Source organism: Python bivittatus, unplaced genomic scaffold (genome assembly GCF_059951505.1).
Source record: "Python bivittatus isolate LINGU-HERP-01145 unplaced genomic scaffold, Pbiv_v1 ctg000440_np1212, whole genome shotgun sequence".
NCBI classification, from domain to species: Eukaryota; Metazoa; Chordata; class Lepidosauria; order Squamata; family Pythonidae; genus Python; species Python bivittatus.
In genome coordinates, this window is record NW_028277063.1 from 2,182,292 (window position 1) to 2,205,283 (window position 22,992).

A 22,992-nucleotide genomic window follows, 5' to 3' on the forward strand; every position below is an offset into this window, starting at 1 on the left:
CATTAATGGCTCTGGTTAATTGTTTAAAGAGAGCACCCTTAGCCAAAACAAAATATTATGAGGGGCCCCAATATTTATCAATACATAAAACAGATCTGCATATCCTAGAACAGTGTTTCTCAACCTTGGTAACTTGAAGATGGGTGGACTTCAACTCCCAGAATTCCCCAGCCCAGCCAGCCATGGGACTCTATTGTCCTTTGCTCAACTATTGCAAACTTTTTGGGGTTTGGGGCCTGTAGCCCAACAGAAAAATGTCAGTTATCCCAGAACCCAGGCCTAAGAGCAAATTCAGATCTTGGGCTCTGATTAAGCCATACTTATCCACAAACTTGAGGGGGTGGATTCCAGTCCACCCTGCCAGGTCCAAGCCAGGTTTATATGTTTGACTAACACTTGAAATGTCATTCAATAGCGTATGCAGCATCACAAACATTTCCTGGTTTGGAGCAGGTCCAGGACAGTGTTGCCATAGTAACAGAAGGAGGGAGGGGGGCCGAGTGGAAAAAACTTCAATGCCCCACACTCGAGGGAAGTGATGTTACTGTGCAGCTTCAAATGTTTTTGTTTTGATTCTGGAAATGCTCCTTAACAGGGAATGGAAGAAATTGTGGCCAGGAGGGAGCAATTATGACCTTTTATGAGTGGGGAATCCTAGCTTGAGCACTGTGTACTGACTTGTAGACCATCATCTATCAGCCGTACCAAAGGCACGGAGTGGATACCAACTCTTGAAAATCTACATATTGGAGTAGAAAAAGGCTTCTTTGGGCTCCATGATGTTCTTCTGTCCATATTCAAACCTGGCACCTCTTTGAAAAATGCTGTGCTCTAAAATCCCAGTTAACTACAGACTGCCAAACATGTTGGAAGCAGGAAGGACTTGTACCCACAGAGTAGCATTTCTAGATAAACTTGAGCTCCAGCAGAAGTAAAAATAACCATTTCCTTTTGTAAGAAACCAAGCTATTTACTTTTGATCGATTTCTGCCCAAGTCCTCCTTCTTCTTTATCTTCCCTTAAAACTCTTCTCTGGCTATATCAATCTTTCTCTATCTATTTTAGCATCTCCACATTTTCAAACACATTTTCTCCCTTTTTTCCCCCCTATAGACCACTTTGGGAATATTCCCTCCCCCCCACCCCCCCACACCTATAGCACATTCCCTTCTCTTTTTCCTCCCATCTCAAAACCCCCTTGTTAACAATATCACATTATATAATCTGTATAATACAACTGTTATATTATGTAACTTCATAATCATAGAAATGCATATTCTATTCTATTCTATTCTATTCTATTCTATTCTATTCTATTCTATTCTATTCTATTCTACAATCTTGTTCTCACTTGCATTATTCCTCGCTACGCATTCAACCATGTTTTGAGTGTACCTTCTCACTTTTTCTGTTTTGCATTAAAGAAATGCACCCACCTTAAGCCCAAGGGATATGGCAGGAGTATTTAATAATTCATCATCCTTTATACTCTTGTCTTTCTCCTCCTCTAGAGAGAATGAGCAGAGCTTAAAATATTCACATCTCTCTATCCAATTAAAACTGCAGAGAAGAATTTTTTTATTATTATTTCCCCAAACCCGGCACACACGCGCACACGCACACACACACACCTATTTTATCTCGCCTCAATCTTAGTAGTTGATTTACCCATGCCAGCCTCTGCTCACTTCTCCCTCTCTCTCTCTCTCTCTCTTTTTTCCTGTATGGCTGAGTATATGCCCAAAGTCTAATAGTTCCGCCTTTTATCCTCTAATCTAATCTATGTATTCCATATCAGATCTCTGCACTGTTCCCCTCCCATTCTCAATAGAGACAATAGTCTCCACCTCTCCGACTGCAACCCCCCTTCCCTTGTGCGCTCTCTCTCTTTCTCTCTCACTCGCTCTCTCGAAGTCCGTGGGATCCCCAATCGATCCCCTCCGTTCATTCCGTGTATCACCTTCTCCTCACTGGAACCTGTTGACAGGAGCTGCACCCAGGTAAGATGGAGCGGGGGAGGGAGTCCCGTGGGGCCGAGTGGGAGACGGGGGGAGGGTGCAGCACTTTGAGGAGATGGGGGTTCATGAAGACAGTTGCGGAGTGCAACTTGGGGAGAGAGACAGAAATGTGGGGTCACAATCTGGCAGAGTTTCCAAAGAAGACAGAGACTTGGGAGAGTTGTTTGGAAGGTGATATAAGGGAGAGAAGGCTGGGACAAGTTGGGGGAGGCTGCTATGGGGCAGAAAAGGTAGCTTGGGGGGCCAGTGGCTGGAATGTGGGGGGATGAGGGGAGTGAAGATCGGAGATATCAAGGTAGAAAGCAACTCTAATGTGCTTCTTCAAAGAATAAGATGCATTTGTGGTGTATTCAGGAAAACAAGGGGAAATCAGTTGCCCAGAGGTGGGATATTCAGGGGAAAAGTTGGGGTGTGCAGAGAAAGCAGGTGTCAAGAATCAGAGAAAGCTGTCTAAATTGATTCCTATGAGCAGAATAGATGCTGAGAGCGATTCTGGGAAGGGATGAAACTGATTGAGAACTGATGGACGGAAGGAACATTGGTTTAAGAAAATACCTTTACGCAGACCTCTCTCTCCCTCCACCCTTTCCCAAAAAAGACAATTCAATTTAGCAAATTCATTCTGTTACCATTGTTTAACAATACAAACATTAATTCATGTAAAATAAGCCTCTGATGAATGCTAATTTCAAATTTATGCTGCTGTGTTAAAATATCATTAAGTGTCCAACAGAGAGAAATTCCTAATTCACTTATTATCTTACCATCACTAAAAATTGGGGGGGGGGGGGGGAATCAGTGCAGCAAAAGATGCTCTAATTGGAGTTTGGAATTTTGCTTGTTGACATTCCATTCCCATGTTGCATTGATCTAGTACCCCTTAATTTAATGCCTCATTTACACTCTTTTTCTTCTTGTTGTTTTTATTTAAATGCAATTTTGTATACTCAGAAATAAACCTTAGCTCACTGAATTCAGTAGAACTTGTTTCCTGGTAAGTGGCTAGGATACTGCAGTCTTGTAGCACGTCAAGCTGCTTCAAACAGTACAGTTTGGATGTTTAGAATAAAAAAGATCTGTCATCAATTTTGCTCATTGCACCAACATCCCAACTTTTAACCTGCTTGCCACAAAGGAACGGACACCATGATTTTAAAAAAGATGGACAGGCATTTACTTTAACAGTATTTTAACAACAATATCTGTTGAAATGTCTTCTGCTGGGAGAAAGAGATCAAGAGGAAATCTCCTTGTAAAATCATCCCATTTCATTTTCATTCAGCCTAAGAGGGAAAGTTTCTGCAAATTTGGAAACAGTCAGAAAATGGTCCCCAGCCCAAATCTTTGGGAAGTGAGGAAGTGACTCAGAGTGGATCATGAGAAACTGAGGTGTCTCAAGGGGAGAAATGGGACTGTGAACAAACCCTGGAGTTTGGCTCAGAGAAATATAACCAAAAAAGTGAAGGGGTTGCTTCTTCCCTACAAGAAGAGGCAAACGGGTGTAGTAATGTTATGTAAATCATAAAAAGGTAAGGGGAGATGGAATCACTAGGATAATCTCCTTTATTCAATTTTTTATGTAACATTTCCTACATGCATTGATGTATTAGCTTTTTCCTGTAAACAAAGGTCTACAGATTTTAGGTTTACATCTGTGATAGAGAAAGTGGAAAGTGTCTTATTTTCCTGAATTCACTGAGATTTAGTCATTATTCAGAAGAGAAAAAAGAAGATACTTTCTCAATGCAACTTGTTACATGTAATTAATTGATGGAATTTACTAATACAGAATGTCGTGGCGGCTTTGAACTTATACAGGAATAAGGCAATGTTGTGGAAATGACACACTTATTGTGAGAACCATAGATCTATTCTTTAGTAGTGAATTTAAGTGATGAGTTCTGAGAGGACTCAAGCTAAAATAAGTCACTAAGGACCAAATGGGATCGGTTAGCAGGCTTGGAGAAATCCTAAAATGCAGAAACGCAAAGCGAACAAACGCAACCGTGCTTAAAAGCATCACAATGAAGGCTGAACATATTCCATAGCTCTAGAACATTGAGCATCAGTTAGAAAAGGACATATTCGGATGTATATGCAGAATGGACTATCTTGGACAACTGCATGGGGTGACTGGAACCCTGAACAGAAGCACCTCTAACCAGGAAGAAGAGTTATTCTGCAAGTCTTTATTGAAGGCCCCACTTCTTGGTGCCTCAGTAGACCTTCCATACTCTGAGAATGTGTGCCACCCAAAAGGACTTGCTCTGAGTCAGGCTGGATATGACATCTCTTGCCTGCATTTCTTGCTGCGGGGCTGCCTAATGGCTGGCCAGAGGCAAGATTGGATGGGCATATAACCTACATACTTTCACATAAAGAGTTCTCCCAACTGAAGTACGAATCCTTTAGCAACAAAAGAAGCATAAAGTACAGGTAGGAAACCTGCGGCTTCTACAGTTCTTAGCCGCTTTAGCGGGCAGGCCGACTGAGAGGGGTGCTAGAAGTTAGAGGAGGCCCACAGTTCTCCTAAAACAAGAAGTGAATTCTCAGTCCCCTCATCATGTCTTACCAGCCATTTTATGCACATCTGTTTCTGAATGCAAGTGGTTATCATCAAGCATAATCAACATAAATAGCCTTTCCCATGCCTTAGCCCATAACATCAAGATCACTGTGACCAAGAGAGGTATATTTCTTATCTAGAAAATATCTATTTTTTTCTGCCAGAGTTCCTTCCTGAAATCTACCTAAGATACTCTATAAAGAAAATAATGAAATGTTCAGCTCAAAGCTGAAACATTGCTTATTTCTCTGTGCGACACAAACTGTAATAGATATTTTTACCTAATATAAATTATAGTTCACCATCACAAACAGAAATACTTGCTTACACAAAAGGATTATTATTATTATTATTATTTTGGTTTCATTTAAAAATAATGCCTAGCCAAATTTCTCAATTCTTCTGACAGCAAAGAAATGTTTGCCCTGTTCCTCCCCCCGCCCCCCACAGCTCCTGGTCATTACAGCTTAGACCAGTGTTTCTCAATCATGGCTGCTTTAAGCTGTGTGGACTTCAACTCCCAGAATTTCCAAGCAGCATGTTGGCTGGGGAATTCTGGGAGTTGAAGTCCACACAGCTAAAAGCAGGCAAAGTTGAGAAACACTGGCTTAGAGGGAGAATCTTCAAAAGTTTATACACAGTAGCCAAAACATCAGGCTACATCTTAAAGTTCTCCCATTTCTGGAGGAAAAGAAGTTGGATGCCACCTACTAAGATCATACCTAGACACATGTTTCCTTGAAAATCAAGCCCAATGGGTTTTATTCAAGTAAATTTGCCTAAGGCAGTTTTGCACACCAACCTACAACTGAACATAGAAATAATGGATCAAAATTAATGAGTGGATTTTTCTTCCTTTTCAGCACAGTTGACTGCTCGTCCAATGACCGTCCGCCGAGGAGATCGTGCTTCAGTCCCTATCCGAGAGCACATGGCCATTGATGTGTCCCCAGGACCAATACGACCCATTGCCCAAATCTCAGCTTATTTTCCACACCCTGGGCTGGAAGGGGTGCTGACAACACAAGATAGGATGAGGAGTGAAGGAACAACAACTGTGTCTCCAGGAACCGGAGAAGGAGAATCCACTGACGGATATGATTCTGATGAGAACAGTAAGTATAATTCCCTAGCCTGTGCATGTAGAGAAGTCGCAAACTTTGATCAAACTATCTCTTAATCCAAGAGAAGAGAGCTGGCCTACATCACACATTCCATTAAGACTCTCCGACGTTGACTGTCACCTCGCATATCAACTTCTTCTTGTCAGACATTTTAAGTCAGAGCCTATTTCATAAAGTATACAAATCCTGCATATAGATGCCTGACAACTGGTGGCTGGAATTGTACATTGTACTATGCCTTACAATGAGTTTGTTTGATTTTGACTTAGTGGAATGTGTGAATCCAGCCACTGTGGTTTGTCAGCCATGGTTTATGACTTAGCAAGATGTATGAACTAAGTCACTATGGTTTGTTCAATAATTCAAACAAGCCAAAGCTTAAAATGATGTGCTAATATAACTAGCAGGTCTGCCTCATATACATACATCTCCTCATTCATATGTGCATGAATGCACTTGAATATTTTTTTCCCCACACACCTAATATGCCCATTAAAGTTTTGTGAATGGCCATCTGGAGCCTCATCTTGCAACCTTTGTTCACCCTTCACTTTGATGTCAACTTATATCCACACTCACATCCATATTCCCTCAAACGTTGTCTTACCCAAACAATATGTTTGTCTTAAACAAATCTGTCTTACAAAACAGTTCTCAGAAATACAGACAACTGAATCTTCACTGCTTGATTAGGTGCCACCTACTCAGCATCAATTCCTATTATCACAGGAAGAAATGTTCATTCTCTCAACCTGTCTCCAACAGAAACTCATAACTCTTCTAGGGAAATTCTTGTAATCCCCTTCGATCCCCTCCACCCACCATATCCATTGTTTTCCCCTTCTTCTATGTCTCTCAATCTTACCTGGAATAATTTATGTAATCCATCATCCACTCACATGACACGCCCAAAGTATGTGAGATCCCCCGATCTTATAGAGGGGTAAATGCCCCAGTTCCACCTCATTCAAAACATTCATCCACATATATTGTTCACTTAAAAGTGGTGTTTGTGTGAGCCCTTGTCACATGTATAGCCAATGTGCTGAGGAGAGTCTTGTGAACAGGTTTGCCATCATCACACACAGGCTCTCACCGTCATGTTTTTCTGGATCTTACTCATCCTTTGTCATATATGCTACAGAATGTCCTTCCTTCTTTCCATCTCTGCATCTCCTATCTCCTCTCATTTGCACACTGATGTGGAAATAAAGTCCAGTGTATCTCCTGAGATTTTAGGCTGAGTGAATGCAGGCAAGAACTAGAGAACATAATCCTGTCACTGTACAATAAAATAATACATACACATTGTACATTTATAAATACAAAATAAATCTAAAAGGTCTGCAAAAAATGAGTTCATCATTTCTCTTCTCTAAAGCACAACTAGAATGGTGAAAGTTGCACTCCTGAGTGAACTTACTTGGAAGAAGTTCTTATGGGGAAAAAAAATAGGACGTTTTTCCAAGTCAGCCAGTTTAGGATTTAAGAGACTCGGGTAACTGGGTTCACACATGGAGGGACACATGAAAGCAACTTCTCTCAACCATCTGGGCTCTTTTTGGACACACAAATTTGAAACAGCCATGTGCACAAATTCACGCTTATCCCTCTCATAAGCAATTCTTGTGCCATACCAGGCCAGGTTCTTCAATATTTGCTTCAGTACTTGCAATCTACCCCTGCTTGCCCAACCTCTAGGTACCCATCACAGTAGAGCTGAATTTCGGCTACAGCTGACTAGGCCCTGGCCTAGAGTGCCAAAGCTTAGGGGGTGCCAATGCCCCCCCTTCCTCCAAAACATTCTAAAAATGCACGTCTTTGAATCAGCTGGCACTGCATCACAGCCTTTGTCAACACAGAGACCGCAAACCTACACACTGATAGACACCCAAGAACCCCAGTCACCCAAGCACAGACCAGTATAGCTGGGACTTCATGAGCCTTTCCAGATTTTGAAAGATGTTCCTTATAAATCCAGCTGTGGATTTTGGAGTTGGCTTGGTTAGTCAAAATGGCTGAGTGGAATCTCCAAAGCTTCATGGTATTAACATTTGCTGCTTGGGGGGCGAACATGGGGAAGGCTACTTGGACTGCCTGTGCCTTTTCCAGAGACCTACGGTTGGCAAGCAGATTCTAGCCTAGAATACAGCTAGCAAATCTGGGCTGCAAACATCTGCCTAACCACTAAGGGGCAGTAACAAGACATAGAAATCCTCAACTCTCTGCTGGCATCTAGTGATCATCTGAATCCATGCAGCCTGGGTCTGATAACTATAGCTTTCACCCGCATACTGTATAGTTCTTCTCATGGGCTGACTTGCCATGCAATAGGGTGAAGTGACCTGCTACAGCAAACATCCTAGCGGGAGAGGAATAGATAAAAGCAAGAATTGGTTCCTGCACAAGTGTGTTTTTAGGCCTAGGAGGAACACTGGAACACTGGACATTGAATAACCGAATCTTTTGGAACCATGCCCTGTTCTCATCTTTTGCGCTTCAGGTTTTGGTAAATGATCATGGTAAAGCCTGTGCAGATTTATTTGTCTCAGCATGTGCACAACACATACTGTTCATGTGCACAGAATCACATTACATGAACCACAATATCAGCAGTCCTCAAAAATGCAGTGGCACTGAGAATTCAGGACGTCACTTTTCCCTGATGGCCCTACATCAGAAGAGTTGAAGCGCACCTACTTTCTGGGACAAACCCCCACATACAAATGCTCACTCAGGCAACTCCTCTAATGAAAACAAACTCACAACCTCCCATCTCTACTGAAAACACAACCTGGCATAACAGAGACATTACATTTATATGCTGTCCAACAGGTGCAGGCATGCATGCACGCACGCATACGCACACACACCAACCCCCATAAGACAGGAGGGAGGGAGGGAGGGAGGGAAGGAAGGAAGGAAGGAAGGAAGGAAGGAAGGAAGGAAGGAAGGAAGGAAGGAAGGAAGGAAGGAAGGAAGAAGGGGAGGGAGGGAGGGAGGGAGGGAGGGAGGGAGGAAAGCAGAGAAATAGCTTTAATGAATGGTGGGCACAAAGGGGAGAGAAGCGAGGGAAGGCGACAGAAAGGAAGCCAAGTGGAGGCATAGGAGTGGATACTATAGATGAATGGATGGAGAGAGAAAGACAGTGGGATAAATCTCCACGCTACTGGACGGAGGGATGCATCAGGACAGAAATCCATCCAGAAACTCTTACAAATAAATGTATTCTGACACAAAGAGGTACAGACTGGTCGCACATGTGTAGGGAGGCTGACATGTAAGCCCTTTTCATGTGGGCTTTGAAATTGTGCAGACTTAGCTGAAGGCCTGGGGCGAGGCAGTGGGGAGAAAGAAAGAATGCATCATGGTTTTTGCTCCTGATCTTCATGCATCATTCATCAGCCGTTTGTGCATGCGGTCTTCCTCTCCGTGCGCTCTGTGATCCTGCTTTTCTGTTATCTAAAGGCAGCCTAGCCACTGACCACTACTGCACACTCAGCAAGTAGGGAATGGATGAGCCCCAGGAGTGAGGAAAGGAAGCCCACCCCCTTTCTTCTCTTCAGGTTGAGTCTTAACGAGGAAGGACTAACTAGAGTCACATCACTAACTAAGCCATGGTTTACTGAAGAAAGCGCCATTGGTAGGGTGCACACGACCTGCTGAACCATCCAGTGCCATAGACAAGACGCAGGGACTGTGCTTACACAATGCAGCAAGCCAGAAAAAATTATGACTTAGCACATTAGGTGAACGAGCCCTATTTGTGAAATGGGGCAACAATGATAGGCCAAAGGCTAAGCAGGTGGACGTTAACCTTCCTGCCAATGTTGATAAAATGCAGTCAATGACCCAGGCCAAGAAACCTTTTTACTGTGGCAGACTATTGATCCATACAATTTATAGATCAATCACAATGTCTTGGAACACATAAAGGATAGAATGCCCTGTTCTCGCTGCTGAGGAACTACAAATAGATCCCACATGGCTCAGGTTAACGCTTCTAGCATTAAAGGATGGGACTTCTAGTGACTGTTGGCTTGGATTGATTTATTTGTTCATAAATGTCACCCCAAATGCATAAATACTTTTATAAAGACCTGAGTTGACAGGAATCGGGGGCAGGGGGGGCTCTAATTCACAAAGGCCACCGAGCTCTCCAGTCCTAGAGAAAAACAGAAGCACGAGTAAACAGTCAGTCCCGGGGTATGAACAGAAAATCAAGATGGCAGACACAATGATGTGATCGTAGCTCTGGCTGTCTTTTAGGTGTGTCACACGTGCAACACACATAAAAAACAACAGAGCTTCAATCGCACTGTCACAGATGCCCTCTTGACTTTTTTTTGACATGCCTTGCAGACACCCCTGTGAGTCCTGAATAATGAACAACTGGGCAACTGTCCCAGAGAGAAAATGTAGTATCCTGGGAACTTTAATTTGCGGGGGGGGGGAGGAAGTAATAAAGAAAACAGCCCATTTTTAACACTTATGTTTGTGGTGTCCTTGTGCTCTCTGAGCTTGGTTGTTTGCAGACGTTTCATTACCCAACTAGGTAACATCTTCAGTGCTGGAAGGGAGTGAGCTTTGCTCCCTGTTTATATACAGTAGCTTGCCCTGCCCATTTTGGGTGGGGTGTGGTTTTTCTCCTTGGTCGTTCCTTGATTAGGATATTGTTTTCAGCTTGATTGTTTGCCTGATGTTAATCCCTGCTTCCCTCTTTTTGTCTCCCTCTTAGTTCTTTTATTGTATCTTATGAATGATGTATAAATATGATTTATTTCTATGTGTGTATTGATGGCTGATTCAGGAACTACCAAGGAGAAAACCACACTCCCACCAACACTGGCAGGGCAAGCTACTGTATATAAAAAGGGAGCAAACCCCATACTCCCTAGCACTGATGATGTTACTTAGTTGGGTAATGAAATGTCTGCAATCAAACAACCGAGCTCAGAGAGCACCAAGGACTCCACAGGTCAACCCTGAGCTACTGATATACTCTTCTATTGGGACTTATGTTTATAAATCAAACATGGAAACAAATAGGGGATAAAATCACCAACATGTGGAAAGGAGTTCAAAGCTCAGAATACACATCAGTAATCAGCCACTTGGTACCATCCAATATGCTAGGATGAAGATCCAATACATCTGACAGGGACCAGGCTGGGGAAGATCCTCTTAGTGCCATGGTTCTTTGCTTTGTCGCATGGAAAACAGATGCCCAACCATTTTGCATCTTTAAACACGTCTACTTTATTTGTACAATTAATTCAGGACATCACATTCAGTTTTCCTGGTGTCTAAATTAGATTATCAAAGGGAAAGGAGGGGGGGCTGCAGTCATTCAGGATCAAAGCGTACAATCCTATGCATAGCTCATAGGATTGGAAAGCTGATGGACAAAGAACATTTACATAGAAATGGACAGAATTTGGAGTAGAGGGTTATTCTGACAGACAGTGTTGGCCAGCCATCACCATCCTAGCACCTTCCAGTATTGATTGAACTCATAGCGAATCTCCATGCAATTGTACACAAGTGTGCAAATATAAAGATAGAAACCAGTTCAGAGATGGCTACGCTGGCCAAGCCTGATGGGAGTTCTAGTAAATCCATCTGGAGCAGGGTTGGTTGGGAAAGGTTAATCTGGACAGATGGATGGAGCTGAATTTGCAGATTGTGAGTGGGATTGGAAAGACAGCCTGAAGGAAAATACTGATAAAACTGATCCCTTTTTACAATGTATTTTCCTTAATTTTTCTAGCATCGCTTGGGACTCTTGAATTTGACATTCTCTATGATCCAGAAAGCTGCACCCTTGACTGCACCATCCTACGAGCCAAGGTAATCTTGTTCTTTTACTGGCCCTCAAAAACATCTTCTAAACCAGCTTTTCCTAATTGGTGGGATTTGGACAAGTCGTGTAATTTCTTGCCAACAGAGCCACAGCCTGTGCTCGTGGGGAATTATGAGGGTTGCTGCCCAACTAACTTGGAGGATAGTAGGCTGGGGAAGGCTGCTGAAAACAAGCACACTCTTTCGGTTTCTTAGCACTCTTGATGCCTTTGGATTCAACCTTTCTGCATCACATGTTGCGTTTTCACAATAAAGGGCCATGATTTAATAAAAGAGGCCACACCGGGATGGGAAATCTCATTATGGAACTAGCAATGTTCATTTTAGCCTCCCTCTCTTTTTTCCTGCCACATGCAGCCCAGTCTCCCCACCCCATCTACCGAGCCTGTAGAAGTCAAGCAAGCTCCCTCCAAGTGTCACACCAAACCTCCAGGATCTTCAGTCAGCTGCTTTTCTGCAACTCTGGCCCTCAACACACACACCAGCCATACACAAGCCCCCCTCCCTTTCTTCCTTCCCAGCTGGTGGGCTTGCAGCATCTTCAAGCACCTCGGCGACGCGCCAGGCAACCGGGTATCCGCAGGCATCTGGGGTTGCTGTGGCAACAGAAGAGGGCAGGGGGGAAGCATGGGAAACAATGCGGCAGTTCAGAACCACAGCAAAAACTAGCCCACAGCCCGCCACTTCAGGCTCCCTCTTGGAGAAGAGTAGATGAGCCTTATTCCCAACTTGCAGATTTCTGTTTCCTTGTCGTCACCCTCTGCATCTCTAGGGGTTATGCATAAACTATTTAGAGTGTATGTTTACCTGAGTGAGGTTTTAAAAATATTTTTATGACTGGTATATCGTTTTCCCGGTGGCCATTCTCCAATAAAGGCAATTTTGCTGGAATTTCAGCAAGGGTTCTGCACAGTATTAAAATGCACGGCACAGATAGTTCTGGGATTTGAAGCAGCGTCTATCGGCCACCAAAGGCATAAAGGTCGCGTCCCTATCCAGGAAGGTAAACCAGGGCTTCTCTAATGGGGTTTCGAGAAGCTACCAGTCCAACCATGATTTAGATACAAACTCCCCACATCTGCAGTGAAACTTAATCAGGCTATCAGTGCTCTGTTCCTTATGCCACAGATCTCACAGTGACTGTAATTCTGAAATAATCCACCAGATTAATTGCTGGATGGAGTTGCAATCGAGAAACGCCTGGAAAGTTCCACTGGTCAGAATGTGGAGTTCCAGCTCTTATCTAAGAAGATACTTTGCAGATGTCGAGGAGCGGATTTTGCAGGCTCTCAATTCAGCTCCAAACCCATTCCAGAGTGACAGCCTTAATCTTTCAGAGTCCAAAGCAGGACTATGCAATTTTTGTTTTTGCCTACCAAGCCAGAGCTGATGCAAGTAGGAGGTTGATCCTCAGGCCCAACTAGGTGCAGACACCAACTTCCTCTCCGTCTCTTTTTACCTAAGACCCCGTTTTTTCTTTTCTCATTCTCTTTTCCTTTCTCATATTCCCTTCCTCTCCCTCCTAAACTGCAGATTATCTCCTTAAAAAAATGAACAGCAAGGGCAATCAATCTCTCCAACCCAGCTGCCTGTGGAGAAAAGACAAAGATACCCTTTACCAGAAATCTGAACCAATCTCTTGCAGAAGAATTTTCATAAATAAATACTGTTTCCCCCCACTTAACCAGCAAGTATTTGCAAGGCTGACTTCACCACTTACAACATTCACTGCTGGATTGGAATTAGCACAGAATGTTGCACCCATAATACAGAATAGGCACACAAATGTCTACTTCTGAGTGGGAATTTTGTAATCCTTAGAAGGGCAGAGACATTTCTACAGGCCTTTGACGGTGTGGAGGTGCAAAAAGAACCACAAAGGATTAATATTGTATTCAGGCTACTGTGGAATTTAAGCCCCATCTTCTTTTTTCTCAGGGACTGAAGCCAATGGATTTTAATGGCTTGGCTGACCCTTATGTCAAACTGCACCTCCTTCCAGGCGCTTGTAAGGTAAGCACTGAGGGGGGTCTGCAGGGAGAGGGTTAAAAAGGTCAAGATGGTGGCCAGAAGCATGTGATTGAAGCCCTGCCCCGTTTATATCCAGCATGACATAAAAGGGGTCGCCATTTTGACTTTTTTGACACCCCCCCCCGCATGGACACTTTTGGTAAGCACAGTCTTAGCAAGAGAATTAAAAAGTCCCTGCCTTAGTGCACTTAGAGAGGAAATGGGAACTGAAGTGAAAGTATTCAGTGGTCAAGATCTCTGTAATCTAATCCATTTTTCTTTCCCGTCAATCCAATTCTCTGTTGCTAAGACCTCAGCACCGGTCTAGTTTAGAGCTCGGCAGAGGTATCTGCAGGAGGGTCAGAAAAGTCAAGATGGCAACCGTGCAACTGAAGCTCCACCCCTTTTTCACATGTGTCACAAAGATTTTAAAAGGGCAGAACTTCAACTGCGTGGTTGTGACCCTCCTGGACCCTTGTGATCTCCTCACATTCTCCCATCTAGGAACTGACCTGATCTCATCCTGCTTAGGTTTTCAAAATCAACTAAGGTGTACTAGATGTTGCTATCTAGCAGCATGCATGTACACATGAGTGGTACATTTGGCACAGAAGCAGGCTGGGATAAGCTTCATCTCGCATGTTAAACATTCTGAAAGAGAAGTAATGTATACTGTATACACTCACAGATCAGCCCATCTACGGATAAGCCGACCCTTGAATTTTTAACCAAAATATTGTGAAAAATGTGCCATCTGCAGATAAGCCGACGTTCAAAATGTCTGTACGTTTTAATTTTCACAATTGGCTTATCTGTGGGTAATCCACGGATTATCCGTTTTGCATGGCATTTTGGTTAAAATTTCAAGGATGGGTTTATCTGCAAGCATATGGGTACTTTTAAAAAGTATGACTGTATATTCTCGCAGATAAGCCCATCCACGGATAAGCCAAACCCAATTTTGGCACCTAAAATTCTCAGCTCATTTGCGAGTGTATACAGCAGTGTTTCTCAACCTTAGGAACTTTAAGATGTGTGGACTTCAATTCCCAGAATTCCCTAGCCAGCATGCTGGCTGGGGAATTCTGGGAGTTGGAGTCCAGACATCTTAAGGAAGACAGATTCTGATTGAATATAAGGGGGGAAAACTTCTTAAGGGGACAAACAGTTGGATGGAGAAACAATGACCTTGGCTCCCCTTTCCTGGAGATATTCAAATGAATGCTTAAGCTATTCACATTACTGCTCTCATTATACTGTATTTTTGAAAGAATTGAAACAGAAATTAATCTTTGGGTAGGCCTAAATTTAATCGCTACTAATAATAACAATAACAATACCACTAACAGAATATGAAAAATGTCTTCTTTCAAACCATCACAGGACTGGTACTAATGAGAGGGCTGGGGACGTCACCTTCATGTTCTCTGTGGCTTCCTACCAAGACTTTTCTCTTATGCAGAAGTTTAGGGCGTGCACAACTTTGCATAACTTATTAGATAATAAGAGGCTTCTAAACCAGCCGTAATTGGATGCTTGGAATAGAAACCCTTGATTGCCTAGGTTACATTATCTCAGGGCCAAAAAAGATGTGGCATGGGAATATGTGGCCAGATCTTCCAAATTAATATTTATGATTATTTACGTATGCTCAAAAAATAGCAGCGTAGGCCTGATTGTATTAGAGCAGCTGTGAGAAGCAGGTGCTGAAACTTTTCCCCCTGTGCTGTTTTCCCTGTCTAAATCCACCCACTCATCCTGAAGCAGTTATTAGCCGTGCTGGGGAAAACGGAGAGATGGTCTAGGCATTTGCGATCCTCTTCCCTCCATGAGTCTAACACCAGCTTCAGGATAGAAATCTTGGTGCGCGCTTTTCTGTCTCCGGCGGGCCAAAGGAAATCCACACCTTTCTAGGAAATCAAGGCCGAAATGAAATCCACACCCATACCACAGCCCTAATCAAAACTCTTGGGAGTAGCTGCCACAAACCTGGATGGGGCTGTCAGATTGGAGAAGAAATCTTAACCAGAGAAGGGTGCAAAGGTCCCCAGGACAGAAGGGGCAACGGGCAGTTGACTGGGGAAGGGGAAAGAGATATGGAAGGTATGAAGCCGAAACAGGATTCCTGGTAGCACGTGCAGAGGAGCAAGGGAGGAAAATAACAGATGCACCACTGTACCAAGACACCATAAGCACCTCTTTTATACAGGCATCCTGATGTTGCACGTGCGGATGAAAGGTGCAGAGCTTGCATTACAACTGTGCAAGGCTACTTTAGTCATTTGAATTAAAACAGCGGATCCTGGAGATGCTCTGATCCCCAGTAACAGGGTTCAGATCGTTCAGAGCCATGGCTGAACAAGGAACAGTAGGCTAGGTTTAGCTAATACACTGAGCCAGTGTTTCTCAACCTCAGCCACTTGAAGTTGTGTGGACTTCAACTCCCAGAATTCCCCAGCCAGCCATGCTGGCTGGGGAATTCTGGGAATTGAAGTCCACACATCTTCATGTGGCTGAGGTTGAGAAACACAGCACTAAGCCATAGACCATAACTTTCCAAAGTGCCAGTTTTGGTTTCACGTAACCAGAAAATGCCAAAATCAGACAAGCAATTTAGGGTTTAGTGTGTTGGGTGAATCAGACCAATTTTGGGCAGCGGACTAAGTCATCATTACACATAGAACTTGCTGCCACAAAATAGAGAGGGGACTAGCAAGGATCACTTTATGAATGGATTGGACAGATCCACAGAGAGGTTTAGCAACCCAACCTGATAACTAGATAAATCTGTCATTTGCAAAGAAATCATACATTTTGCACATCAGGTGCTGGGGCAGAGGCTTCCACAAGGGAGGGACAAGTGACAAAAGCAGTACCACACAACAGGGCAATGTAAATGCCACCCCTACCGTATGGGCTTCGTGACATTGCATGCATGTATGAAGAGGCAGAGCCTGTGTCACCACAGCACAAAAGCCTGCAGTCCTGCAGAAATCTCTGCACTGGGGCACCCATAGGCCCTGGAATGGGTGCCACTGCCTTCATAGCCTGCCCAAGCCCCTCTGACTGGCCATCGACCAGGGCCCAATGGTAAACACTTTGGCCCGATTCGGCCACCAAGACGCCGGTGAAATTATTCTGTTCGCTGTGCACAGAAGACCTCATACCCTTAAAGGGGCTGCAGATATAAACTACTGTAAATAAGCAAGAGTGTGCAGGGGCTAGGCTGATTTGGCCCTACCATTAGCAAGGCTGAGAAATGATCAGAGTTTAGCCCAGTGTTTTTCAAACGTGGCCACTTTAAGATGGGTGGACTTCAACTCCCAGAATTCCCTGGGGAAGCATGCTGGCTGGGGAATTCTGGGAGTTGAAATCCACCCATCTTACAGTGGCCACGTTTGAAAAACAGTGGTTTAGCAGGATGAAAGAGGAAAAGCAGCGCAAATCCATGACACTGTTTCCCAGTACTCAGCCCAGGGAACAGAATCGGCCGCAGGCTTTGCTGAAGCACTTCTCGATTATTCTGTTCTTCCATTCCAATTCCTTTCTCTCTTCAGGCAAACAAACTGAAAACACGCACCCAGCACAACACTCTCAATCCTGTGTGGAATGAGGCCCTTGTCTACAATGGGATAACTGCAGAGGACATGGCCCGGAAAACGCTGCGGTGAGATAACACCCAACCCTTGCTTAAAATCTCAGGCCGCAGCTGCATTCCTCTCCCGTGCTCTCCTTCCTCAACGCCATTCTCCATTCTTCCTTTCTGTTTCTGCCTCCCAGAATCTCTGTCTGTGATGAGGATAAATTGACCCACAACGAGTTCATTGGAGAGACTCGGGTGCCTTTGAGACGCCTGCGTCCTGGCCAGAAAAGACATTTCAACTTGTGCTTAGAACGGCAGCAACCGGTGAGAGCTAAGTCAAAGAAGGTTGTATAACCTGAGATGACTCTGTGATTATCTGCATTTGATTCATTAGTAAGGATTTTAAGTTTTAGCTACTTCTTTGCCAGTCACCTTGGCTGCCTGTCACCATCCCTGTTAAGAGTCCTGCCCTTCTCTAGAACTTGTGTGAGATTTCCCCTGCACCCTCCCCGCCAACCCAAATCTTCTGCTTTTATCTGCATTTCACAACTGGTTCTTCCTTTTCACCAGTTGGAGTGACTGAATATTCCTAGTGGAAGAATGCAGAGGCGAGAAGAGGCTCACAGACAACAGTCTAGTAGCATATTTATTCCGCAAATGAATAGCTGTGCCTGGTCCAAACTCAGAAAACTGTGGGTGAGAGAGAGGATAAATCAGGATTTTACTCTTTGGGGGGCAAATCTCCTCAACCCTTGCCAATGACTAAAGCAAAGTATGCGAGCCACCCCAAACGTGTACCGTTCCCTCTCATAGCCAGATGTATTGGCCTGCAAAACAACATCCCACCAAATCAGAGTAGGAAATCTGCATTATCGACTCAGTGCCACTCACCGAATTCAGCTTTCCCAGGGCAAATTAATATAGGTTAACTTTTCCACCACCACTGAGAGCCACGTACACAAAATACACATTGATTCTAATGGGCCTGCCATATTTCTTGACCAATTTGTCCCCTTTTCTCTCATTCCTCCCACGGGGCCTTTACACCCCTTGACTTCCTCCGAGTTTGCTGGGGCCCTCGTTTAAAAGTTCGCTAAATTCTCTCCTATCACAACAGCTGGCATCCCCTTCTTCCATGACTGCAGCCCTGCGTGGAATCTCCTGCTATCTGAGAGAGGTGAGAGTTTTTCTCCCATCCTACTCGGCACCAAAGAAAGCACCTGAAATTCCTCAGCAGAAGGTTAGATTGAGATGGACCACCTATTCCCTGCCAATGCTGTAGTCCCATCGGGGGAACTCATCCAATGAGTCACAGGGCTGGACCAGAACCCAAACAGAGCCACACCCTCTAGTTCTTCCCCAATCCCTCTCCCCATTGTGAACTCGCAACAAAACAGCTCATTCTTGCTAGAGATCTGAGCTTGTCACTTGCTCAAGAGTTCCCCCCATGCCCTCCAGTCACCCGAGTACTCACTGTGATGCCCCTGCCCCATTTTCCCCTCCCAAACCCCCTTCTCTAGCAGACCCTTCCCCAACATGAAATTAGGTTGAGGACTGGAGGTGGCTGTCCCTGACAAGGCAAGAGGCTAGTGAGATGTTAGGAAGAGACTGTCTTTGTAGCAGGAGTTGGCAAAAGAAACCCCACTGTTGAGATGAAAAGGACTCATCGCAGGTCCAGCTTTCCAAATCTGATGCCCTCCAGCTGTGGGGGACTACAGCTCCCAGCTAGCACAACTGTTGGCTATGCTGGTTGGAATATTTATTAGATGTGTATCCCACCTGTTTTCATTCAGGAATTCAAGGGGTGTACATAGCATGCCCTTGTCCAGTTCTCCCCCACAATAAATCTTTGGGGTAGCTTGGGATGAGGAGCGACTGGCCCAAAGTCACCCACCGAGCTTCCATGGCTGAGAAGGAGCTAGAACCTGGGCCTCCCTGCTCTTAGTCCAAGAACTTAACCACTATACCACCCTGGCATGTGGTTCAGAGCAGCTGGAGGGCACTTAGTTGGGGAAGGCTGCTCTGGGCTCAAGGAGTTCAAAAGCCCAAGGCTGAATGCAAGGCCTTCTAAACGTTTCACCTGGGTCTCAAAATGTCCAAGGCCTAACTAAGGCCTGGTTCGCATAACCAGCTAAGCCAGGGGTCAGCAATTTTTTCAAGCAGTAGACACCATCTTGTGACCTTGCACAGGCACCGAAATTATTTTTTAAAAATGAAAAGAACCACAATTTAAATTGATTTGTTGGTTGAACTGACATTTTACCATGCTACTCATCTTGGATGTCATGGTGTCTGTGTCTGTGAACCCCTGCGCTAATCCATACAATGGTTTACTTGGTTTGTGAACGCAACTGTTGTGCTTCATAAACCATGGATTGCGACCTAGCATTTTATGGAAATCTAGGCAATTGTGGCTTATTCAACAAGGCATGGTTAAAAAATGATGCGTGAACCCAGTTGCAAAAGTTTGTTTGGGAAGGCCGGTGGGTGGGCATTTGACACAAAAGCATTCAATAGCCTTTCCTTTCCCCTACTGCATAGTTGGAACCCCCAGCTGGCTGGGCCCTGGAAGAAAGGGGTCGCATCCTGCTCGCCCTCACATACATCTCCGAACGTCATGGATTACTGGTGTCTATTCTCCGCTGCGCCCACTTAGCTGCCATGGATGTGTGCGGCTACTCGGACCCTTATGTAAAAACGTGAGAAATGCGCACATACAAAGGGAAAGAGAGGGGTTAAGATCAACCACGCTTAAGGATGGTTGGGGGAGTGGGGAAAAGACCAGAGGTTTGGGGAGGGAAGAAAGAGATGTAACTTAGCCTCCCCCACGTCTGCTCGGATGTGAAAGCCCTAGAGAGGCTCTTTTCTTTAGCCTCCAGTCGATCAAGAGACCATGTGTAATGTTCCTATTTAGGAAAGCTTTTAGAGACTAGCTTTAATAACCCTGGAATTAATGTTCGGAAGATGTCCAATTTGCTGTAGTCATTTCACATTTTCTCTCAGTGCTTTGGATTTATGACATCTTGTTGAGTTTTTTATGGTGGCGCTTTAGCGCTTGCACACGTTGGTTGTTTTCTGGGAAGGAGGATAACTATCTTTACATACAGCTTAATCTCCTATTCTCCCTTTCCCTCTTTTCTCTTTTCCGGCAGCTACCTGAAGCCAGATGAAGAGAAGAAATCGAAGCATAAAACAACCGTGAAAAAGAAAACACTAAACCCGGAGTACAATGAGGTAAATGAAGGAGAGCAAGGGAAGGAACTGTGTGGTTGGGGAGTGAGAGGGGCGAGCATTCCTAACTTTTAATACTTTTCTGCACCATTACAGGACTTTTTCTATGAGATTGAACAGTCAGATCTTGGACACAAATCCTTGGAAATAACCGTTTGGGATTACGACATTGGGAAATCAAATGACTTCATTGGTGAGAAGATGGGAGAAGATCATCTAGTTTCAGGGAATGGTTGTGTAGTCTAGGAGGCACTGGGTGAATTTACATTATGGAACTTAATCTGGATTAAAAGCCAGGGGTCTAATTCCACAAGGACAGCCAGGAGTCTCTCGCACATTCAGAGAGTTCCCAGCAAATTATTCTTCCCAAGATATCAAAGGGGAAGCCATAACACTTATATTGATAGTAAGTAAATAGGAGGGTGGATTTTCTCATGTCACAGAAAAGATGTCTTACTGTGGAGTTCTTGGTGCCCCCTGAACTTGGTTGTTTGCTTGCAAACATTTCATTACCCAACTAGTAACATCACCAGATGATGTTACCTAGTTGGGTAAAACATATCATCTGATGATGTTACCTAGTTGGGTGATGAAACGTCTGCAAGCAAACAACCAAGCTCAGAGGGCACCAAGAACTCCACAGCTCAACCTTGAGCTACAGATATTCCTTTCCATTGGATGTCTTGCTGCCAACAGCAGGGGAGCCCACGGTTAACCCGAGACTGCATTTGCAAGCTCACAAAATGGAGCATTTAAAAAAAGAATACCCGGAATCTCCCAAGAGAACTTGAGGGTGAGATTACCAAACTTCACAGCCTCCTCCATTCTATAAAAACAGCTTTAATGTATTGCATGAGGTGGGGGACGGCGGTGTCCATGAGATCCTGCCTGATGGCGTTACTGCATGACAGGGAAGAAGGCAACTCCATAACCAGCCGCTTGGAAACTGCAAGAACCTCTTGTTTCATTGCAGGTGGGGTGACCCTGGGATTGGGGGCCAGTGGGGAGTGCCGGCAACACTGGCTCTCGTGCCTCCAGACCTCTGACTGCCGCCTGGAACATTGGCACACCCTCACCAACGAGCTCCCAGAATCCTCCACTTTTGGCCCTTGAGGCCCCCGTGACTCCCCGTAGAACTGCACCCTTCGACCTTGCCTGCCTGCCAAAAACCAACTGGAGGGGCCCAGCACCCAGAGGCCCCTCCTTTGCACGAGGACGTTTGCACGTTTCAAAACTACTTGTCGTGGGGGACCATTTATGCTATGCTCTAGGGAGGCACATAGATGGGAGGCGTTCCTCTTCCGGTACATTAAGGCCACGTGGTGGGGGACTGGGGGCAGATGCAGAAGGGTTGGAGGCCCAGGAAGAGGAGGAAGGATCCGACGGGCAACAATTGGAATTGCTATGTGTACCGAGCGAGCATCAAATCAGTGAAGTCAAAAATACTCCCTCTGTCCTCCCAGCCTTTCTCTTCTCCCTGCTCTTCTTTCTCCCCTTGTCAACTAAGAGTTGTTGTGAAACGCTTTTACTTTTATACAAGATCTTTGCTGGCTGCAGAACATATATTTTTTAACCTTTCAAAAGTAACAAACAAGTCAAAAGGATCAAGCAATTTCATTTCAAAGTCCCAAATACTATCTTTTTCTTATTTTCCACACGGGCGCCTTTCCTTGCTCCTTTTAACTTAGAAATGTCAGAAGCAATTAGTATTTCTGAACCATAAGAAAAAATCAGCTTCTGCATGGATTTTCCATATGGCTTAGTTCTTCTAATTAAACTGCTGGGTTCCGAAGCATGCTGGCTTAAGCTATGCATCCCTTTGATTTCTATGTAAAGCAATCCCCCCTGATCCCCTTGCAGAGAGTTTTCCCCATCCACCCTATTGTTTCTAAAACAAAGGGTCAGAGAAAATAATATTGTGCTCTTTATTTGCTTCATGTTTATTTGCTTAACATTCAGTGCTCTGTTTTTTCCTTCACATTGCAACATATTCAAATCTAAAAAGATTCTGGGGCAAACTGACAGTTGGGGAGGGGGGACCAAAAATGTCAAGCCTGAAAGGGTGGCATAGAGCTTCTAGATAGGACACAGATGAATGCAGAATAAAGAACAGCAATTTGGGGAGAAGTATAAATCTACTAACACAATCAAAAATCATACGATCTTTTCTTGCACTCCCATTACGGTGCTGCCTCAGGCTTAACTGGTGATTGATTAGATATTTCCCACTTTTATCTGTACCATGAATCTCCTTCCTATAAATCTACTTTTTGTTTTAGTCTTAGAGCAAATAATTTTCACTTGTCTCTTTTGAATTTCATTGTGTTAGTTTCAGGGTAGTTTTCCATTGAATTCTAATCCTATCATCCAGGAACATTAACTCTCCTTCCCAGTTCTATACCACCTGCCGGATGGATAAGGACTTTTATCTCTTTACCTTTGCCATTAATAAACATGGTTAGAACCAGCAGCATCAAACCTCATGTCTGTGCCGTACAGTACATCTTTTAACAGAGTTTCCTAGCCCTGAATGTACTAAACAGTATGTGTTCACCCACACTGAACAAGTTTGCCAATCCAAACAGGATTGGGGACCAA

The 22,992-nt window shown here is 44.3% G+C and overlaps 1 protein-coding gene across 1 annotated transcript; it reads left to right on the forward strand.

Moving 5' to 3' along the window:
• Positions 1–1,818: 1,818 nt before the first annotated feature.
• On the forward strand, positions 1,819–22,467 carry DOC2A (double C2 domain alpha). The gene is made up of 11 exons (XM_025164167.2): positions 1,819–2,000; positions 5,448–5,699; positions 11,479–11,558; positions 13,509–13,583; positions 17,138–17,247; positions 17,361–17,487; positions 18,281–18,340; positions 19,705–19,862; positions 20,316–20,397; positions 20,491–20,587; positions 21,368–22,467. Exons 2-11 carry the CDS (start codon positions 5,468–5,470, stop codon positions 21,505–21,507), a joined length of 1,161 nt encoding a protein of 386 aa, XP_025019935.1. The 5' UTR covers positions 1,819–2,000; positions 5,448–5,467; the 3' UTR covers positions 21,508–22,467.
• The last annotated feature ends 525 nt before the right edge of the window (positions 22,468–22,992 follow it).

What these genes read in the sequence shown, in the direction of transcription:
- DOC2A (XM_025164167.2), top strand. Translation starts at nt 5,468, where the DNA reads ATGACCGTCCGCCGAGGAGATCGTGCTTCAGTCCCTATCCGAGAGCAC. An exon ending in TCCTTCCAGGCGCTTGTAAG is followed by an intron (nt 13,584 to 17,137) that starts GTAAGCACTGAG and finishes TTCTCTCTTCAG; the next exon opens with GCAAACAAACTGAAAACACG. An exon ending in TAAACCCGGAGTACAATGAG is followed by an intron (nt 20,398 to 20,490) that starts GTAAATGAAGGA and finishes GCACCATTACAG; the next exon opens with GACTTTTTCTATGAGATTGA.